Below are 7,271 nucleotides of genomic sequence, written 5' to 3'. Positions count from 1 at the left end.
GTTATTGAGCTTCGAATTTAGAACAATCACACATTTTGAGTGTTTGAGCACATAAAGCATTATTTTTTTGGAAATTCAACAAGATGCAATTATGATGTGGTTAGTCATCTTAAAGATCTCGTCGAGTTGATTAATTTGACACTCTGTTTAAAACATTTGGTCGTCATTTGTCGAAGTTATCGAACTTCAAATTTAGAACAATCACACATTTTGAGTGTTTGAGCACATAAAGCATTATTTTTTTTGGAAATTCAACAAGGTGCAATCATGATGTGCTTTGTCATCTTAAAGATCTCGTCGAGCTGATTAATTTGACACTCTGTTTAAAACATTTGTTCGTCATTTGTCGAAGTTATCGAGCTTCAAATTTAGAACAATCACACATTTTGAGTGTTTGAGCACATAAAGTACTATTTTTCTTGGAAATTCAACAAGATGCAATCATGATGTGTTTTGTCATCTTAAAGATCTCGTCGAGCTGATTAATTTGACACTCTGTTTAAGACAGTTGGTCGTCATCTGTCGAAGTTATCGAGCTTCAAATTTAGAACAATCACACATTTTGAGGGTTTCAGCACATAAAGTACTATTTTTCTTGGAAATTCAACAAGATGCAATCATGATGTGTTTTGTCATCTTAAAGATCTCGTCGAGCTGATTAATTTGACACTCTGTTTAAGACATTTGGTTGCATTTGTCGAAGTTATCGAACATCAAATTTAGAACAATCACACATTTTGAGTGATTGAGCACATAAAGTACTATTTTTCTTGGAAATTCAACAAGATGCAATCATGATGTGTTTTGTCATCTTAAAGATCTCGTCGAGCTGATTAATTTGACAGTCTGTGTTAAGGGTGTTCCTTCGATAAATGAAACACGACAAAGACAATTTGTTTTATGTAAAAATGGACTGTATTGACTATGCACTTATCTTAAAAGAATGTAAGAATCTTGGTCTAAGTAACGAAGAATAGGGAGAATGCTTATTGGGCGGGTACACGATATGATGCGGATCACATCCCGTCACCGACGTAGCTTTCACCCGACGAGACCACAGGAAGAGCAGAAAAAAAGAGAGGAGAGAAAATTGCTCCGATTATCCCTTAAGTACTAACCCCGAAGAATTCCAACCAGGGGCGCACCACCACCAAGAACCATTATAAGCTATGGCTACAACGAATCCCATAACTCGTGGCCATCTGGGGAATATCTATACTAATCGCTTTTCTGGGAATATTGCGGGTCCAACAAATTGACCATCAAAGCAATAGTCCCTATAGAGAAAGATTCTTCGACTAGTAGCACATTCCCCAACCAAAGCGTATCCTTAGCTTTGGCCTGATGGGCCATGTGGTCTGGCACCCAGATGGTATTCTCCGAATAAGTATCGCAGTACATAGGCGTAACTTAAGGGAGTAAATGACAGTATACAATAAACCTAACATTAACAACAATAAAAAATAAATAGAAAACAAAAAACCAATAACTTAGAGTCCCTAACATGCCCCCGGCCTTGAAGCGCTTGCAGCGTCTTCAATGACAGTGTTCGTCGGCAGGGGACATATCTTGCTAAAAGAGCGCTTCACCAAACCACTAGAAGTTCTCAAAGTAGCCACACGATTCACTCCATCCTGGCCAGGGTGTACTGCAACTACTCGTCCCATGCGCCATTTGGAGGGAGGAAGGTTGTCCTCCTTGACAAGCACAAGTACCCCTTCCTGGACGTCCTGCTGACGTGCCTTCCACTTGACCCTCTGCTGCAGTTCGCTGACATATTCCTTGCTCCAACGCGTCCAAAGGTGCTGCTTGATTTGTTGGATCCTTTGGAATACCGACAACCGATTTGCAGGAATATGCTGTAGGTCTGGGTCGGGCAACTCCGTGAGACTTCTTCCAATCAGGAAGTGAGCGGGTGACAAGGGAGTTAAATCATTGGGATCTTGTGACAAGGGAGATAAAGGACGGGAATTAAGTATTGACTCAATTTGTGCTAGTAGCGTAATGAGATGTTCGAAGGTCAAGTTGGCATTTCCCGCTACTCGTTTTAGGTGGTGCTTTACTGACTTGACACCCGCCTCCCAAAGACCTCCAAAATGAGGCGATTGGGGGGGTATAAAGTGCCATTGCACCCCCTCCTGGGCATATGAATTGGCCAGTTTACTCGATTCTTTAATCAAGAAATGGCCGAGTTCTGCCAATTCTCGATTGGCGCCGACGAAATTCGTGCCGTTATCCGAGTAAACGTGGCTAGGTCGACCACGCCGAGCAACGAACCGACGAAAAGCAAGCAGGAACGACTCGCTGCTAAGATCGGACACCAGTTCCAAGTGTAAAGCCTTCGTCGCAAAGCATATAAATACGCTTACATAGCACTTAGACAACCTTGAGCCGCGACCCCTTTTGTCCCGTATATTGAGTGGACCCATGTAGTCCACTCCCACAAATGCAAATACGCTCCCACCAGTTAAGCGACTTGGCGGGAGGTCACCCATAAGAGGCGCCAAATACTGAGGGTTGAATCGCGAGCAGGTAACGCAATTCCTTACAACGGCCCTAATCAAATTGCGCGCCGCGACAACCCAGTATTTTTCTCTTAGGGATGCGAGCAATAGCTGAGGGCCGGCATGCATCAATCTCCTATGCTCATGTTCGCACAACATCCGCGTCAAACGATGTTTTGGAGACAAAAGCATAGGATGTTTCTTATTGAATTGATAAGCCGAGTTTCGCAACCTTCCCCCTACCAATGCAGCGGAAACTCTATGACACATTCTAATTCCTTCCTCAACCGAATTTATTGAGTGAAGGAAGTCGTCAACATAGAATGACGATTTTATCACCGAGGCTACATCAAGTTCACTCTCCTGTGCTACTTGATGTAGACACCTTACGGCTAAAAAGCTGGCACTAGCTTGCCCGTATGTGACGGTGTTCAATTCAAAAACCTCGATAGGATCTGAGGGCGATTCCCTCCAAAATATCCGTTGCAAAGACCGTTGTTTAGGCTCCACAAATACTTGCCTATACATCTTGGCGATATCCGCCGAAACCACAAATCGGAACTCGCGAAAACGAATCAAAATATCAAATAAGTCCGATTGGATCACGGGACCGACCATTTGCAAATCGTTCAGGGATTTCCCTGTTGAAGATGGCATACTACAATCAAATACGACCCTCAATTTAGTGGTGCAACTTTCTGTTTTAATAACAGGGTGATGAGGCATATAGTAGGAGACACGATCATCCTCATCAAGCACCCTAGTCATGTGCCCAAGACTCGAATATTCCCGCATGAAACTGCAATATTCTTCCCTCAAAGCTGAATCCCGGCTGAGCTTACGTTCTAGCGAAAGGAACCTATGGAGAGCTTTCGTCTTTGAATTCCCCAAGTCAGCGACGGGATGCTTTAAAGGGATGGCAACCATGAAACGGCCGTCGACCGAACGCCTATGCGTTCTTTGAAAATGCTCCTCACATTCGAGCTCCTCAGCCGACCAGGCCTTGGTCTCAGAGAAATTATCTTCGACCTCCCAAAATTTTTTCAAATCAAAGTCAATGTTTGAGCCACTTGGCCGCGAATTTGTGCTCAAATTGCAAATGGAGTTGATGCTACCGGGATTCGCCATTGATCCGGAGACAATCCATCCGAATCTGGTTTTCTGCAAGATGGGATTGTGCGGTCCAAGACTAATTTGACCGACACACAACAACCCATAAAACAATTCGCTGCCAATCAGAAGATCTATAGGGCCAGGTTTGCTAAATTCTGGATCTGCCAACGTGATGTTGGATGGAATATTTAGCCGACTAATATTCACAGGAGCACCAGGAATGAAGCCGGTGATCCTGGGCAAAACTAAACACTTTAAGGAAGACTTATAGCCACTGTGTCGCGCACACACCTCGATGTGGCAACAGTGTTTCACCTCTGACGCCTTAGATCCCAATCCTCCGACTATTACTTCGAAATCGCCCAATTTTGTCTTCAGCCTCTTGCATAATGAAGAGGTAATGAAGTTTGACTGACTTCCCGAATCTAAAAGTGCGCGCACCTTTAAGCGCTTACCCTCGGCACTGACAACGTCAACCAGAACTGTGGATAGGAAGACATGATTATCCGAACTAAGTGAAGACAACGAAACCTGATGCTCCAAACTCTCCACTGGTTTGGGGGCATCGTCTTGCACCCTGACGGGTTCAAAGTGCAACAAGGTGTGGTGTTTAGCCGGGCACTTGCTGCAATTTCTCAAGCGACAATCCTTTACAGAGTGACCCGGCTTCAAGCAATTGAAACACACCTTGAGTTGCTTGACCTTGCCGAATCGTTCGTTGGGGGACATAGCCAAAAAACTTGGGCACTTAACTAATGAGTGTTTGGCTTTACACACTCCACAAGAAATATCGCTCCCAACGAAGGTTTTGGCGCTCGTCTTATTAGGTTTGAGTCCTACATTTCGTTCTGGTTTACTATTATTGCCCCTCTGACGATCGATAGCTTCGAGCATGTCCGCCCTGGCGCTCAAAAACTCTCTCAAAGAGTCCCATGAGGGGACCTCTTTGTGGGTGCTCTTCGCCTCCTCCCATTGCCTTTCCGTCACGGGGTCCAGCTTTGTGCTTATGAGGTAGGCTACCAGAACACCCCAATTTTCGGGTTTTTGACCCAGAGCGGTCAGCGCAATTAAGCTCTTACTCACGCTGTCAATTAAACTCCTCAATTTAGGAGCCGATTCTCTATGCATCGATTCCACTTCAACTAGAGTTTTCAAATGGATGTGCACGAGCACCCGCTTATTATCATATCGCTCACTCAAGGTTGTCCAGGCGATATCATAGTTGCCCTCTGATAATTCAAGAGTTCCCAAAACCCGAGACGCTGCGTCACGCAGCGACGCCCGCAAGTAATGAAACTTTTGAATGCGACTCAGCCTATCGTTGTTATGTATTAGACTAAGGTATAGATCTCTGAACCCAAGCCAATCTTTGAAATCGCCAGAGAAAGTTGGCAATGAGATAACCGGCAATTTGATATTATCTAAAGGGCTGGGAGATTCCGCCCCTTGCGAGGTGCCGCCTGCAGTGGACGCATCAACCCTACTGAATTTTTGCAGTAAACCCTTTCCTTTGGCCTTAAGTTCAAAGTATCTATTCTCAAAGTCGTCCCGCTCAGCTAATTCGTCGTCGTAATCGTCAGCATGCAGCTCCAACTCACTTTGGATAGTTCCAAACCTCTCGAAAGTACCTTCCAATTTGTCGAGTCTCTCAATTATCTGCCCTATTTTTTCGGCACCTAGACCGCTACTTACATCTAACCTTTCGAGAAATTTGCTGAACATAGTGAGTTGGGCTTTGCACGTTCTCCTAGCCACGTTTAACCCTTTTAGCTCCCCAGCAGATGCCATGATCACAAAATCTCGATACACGCGTCTACCAGGTACGATCTGCTCTAATGCAGGAGCTCACAACAACGGCACGCAATTTGTAGCCACGCCAAGCTTTGTAATATGCGGCTACAAGTCACCGTGTGCGCAAAGGTAAAGGTTAAGCAGTACGGCACACAATTTGTAACCACGCCAAGTCTATATAGAATATGCGGTTACAAAACGCCAACTTTACGATACGAATGATCTAATCACTAGCAAATAGCACAAACGAAAGCAATACGGTTCAAAGGCAATAGGACAAGGACTTACCCACTTCCCAAACAAAGCTCCCTGGCTTCCACGATGATCCGGAATCACCAATCTTTCTTCTTACTTAGCCCCAGACGAACAGCGATTTTGTTTGTTGTTCTGGCACGTGAAGCAACTTCTATCACGCCTACAGAGCAACTTCTCGGTTTTGCACGCGAACAACTTCTATCGCGACACAAACACCGACCGAATGATTTTCCACAAGCCCGAATCCGGCTCGAAGGACCAAAATGTTAAGGGTGTTCCTTCGATAAATGAAACACGACAAAGACAATTTGTTTTATGTAAAAATGGACTGTATTGACTATGCACTTATCTTAAAAGAATGTAAGAATCTTGGTCTAAGTAACGAAGAATAGGGAGAATGCTTATTGGGCGGGTACACGATATGATGCGGATCACATCCCGTCACCGACGTAGCTTTCACCCGACGAGACCACAGGAAGAGCAGAAAAAAAGAGAGGAGAGAAAATTGCTCCGATTATCCCTTAAGTACTAACCCCGAAGAATTCCAACCAGGGGCGCACCACCACCAAGAACCATTATAAGCTATGGCTACAACGAATCCCATAACTCGTGGCCATCTGGGGAATATCTATACTAATCGCTTTTCTGGGAATATTGCGGGTCCAACAAATTGACCATCAAAGCAATAGTCCCTATAGAGAAAGATTCTTCGACTAGTAGCACATTCCCCAACCAAAGCGTATCCTTAGCTTTGGCCTGATGGGCCATGTGGTCTGGCACCCAGATGGTATTCTCCGAATAAGTATCGCAGTACATAGGCGTAACTTAAGGGAGTAAATGACAGTATACAATAAACCTAACATTAACAACAATAAAAAATAAATAGAAAACAAAAAACCAATAACTTAGAGTCCCTAACAGTCTGTTTAAAACATTTGGTCGTCATTTGTCGAAGTTATTGAGCTTCAAATTTAGAACAATCACATATTTTGAGTGTTTGAGCACATAAAGTCCCATTTTTCTTGGAAATTCAACAAGATGCAATCATGATGTGTTTTGTCATCTTAAATATCTCGTCGAGCTGATTAATTTGACACTCTGTTTAAGACATTTGGTCGTCATTTGTCGAAGTTATTGAGCTTCAAATTTAGAACAATCACACATTTTGAGTGTTTGAGCACATAAAGTCCTATTTTTCTTGGAAATTCAACAAGATGCAATCATGATGTGTTTTGTCATCTTAAATATCTCGTCGAGCTGATTAATTTGACACTCTGTTTAAGACATTTGGTCGTCATTTGTCGAAGTTATTGAGCTTCAAATTTAGAACAATCACACATTTTGAGTGTTTGAGCACATAAAGAACTATTTCTCTTGGAAATTCAACAAGATGCAATCATGATGTGTTTTGTCATCTTAAAGATCTCGTCGAGCTGATTAATTTGACACTCTGTTTAAGACATTTGGTTGCATTTGTCGAAGTTATCGAACATCAAATTTAGAACAATCACACATTTTGAGTGATTGAGCACATAAAGTACTGTTTTTCTTGGAAATTCAGCAAGATGCAATCATGATGTGTTTTGTCATTATAAAGATCTCGTCGAG

The 7,271-nt window shown here is 43.3% G+C and overlaps 1 protein-coding gene across 1 annotated transcript; it reads right to left on the bottom strand.

The window, feature by feature from the left end:
- Positions 1–1,499: 1,499 nt before the first annotated feature.
- Positions 1,500–5,405, bottom strand: LOC136349764 (uncharacterized). The gene has a single exon (XM_066301491.1). The coding sequence runs from the start codon at positions 5,403–5,405 to the stop codon at positions 1,500–1,502; it is 3,906 nt and encodes a 1,301-aa protein (XP_066157588.1).
- Between the last annotated feature and the right edge of the window lie 1,866 nt (positions 5,406–7,271).

This window comes from Euwallacea fornicatus, unplaced genomic scaffold (assembly GCF_040115645.1).
Source record: "Euwallacea fornicatus isolate EFF26 unplaced genomic scaffold, ASM4011564v1 scaffold_59, whole genome shotgun sequence".
Classification (NCBI taxonomy): Eukaryota; Metazoa; Arthropoda; class Insecta; order Coleoptera; family Curculionidae; genus Euwallacea; species Euwallacea fornicatus.
Note: the sequence above shows the minus strand (reverse complement) of the source record. Positions and strands in the feature narration are given on the sequence as shown.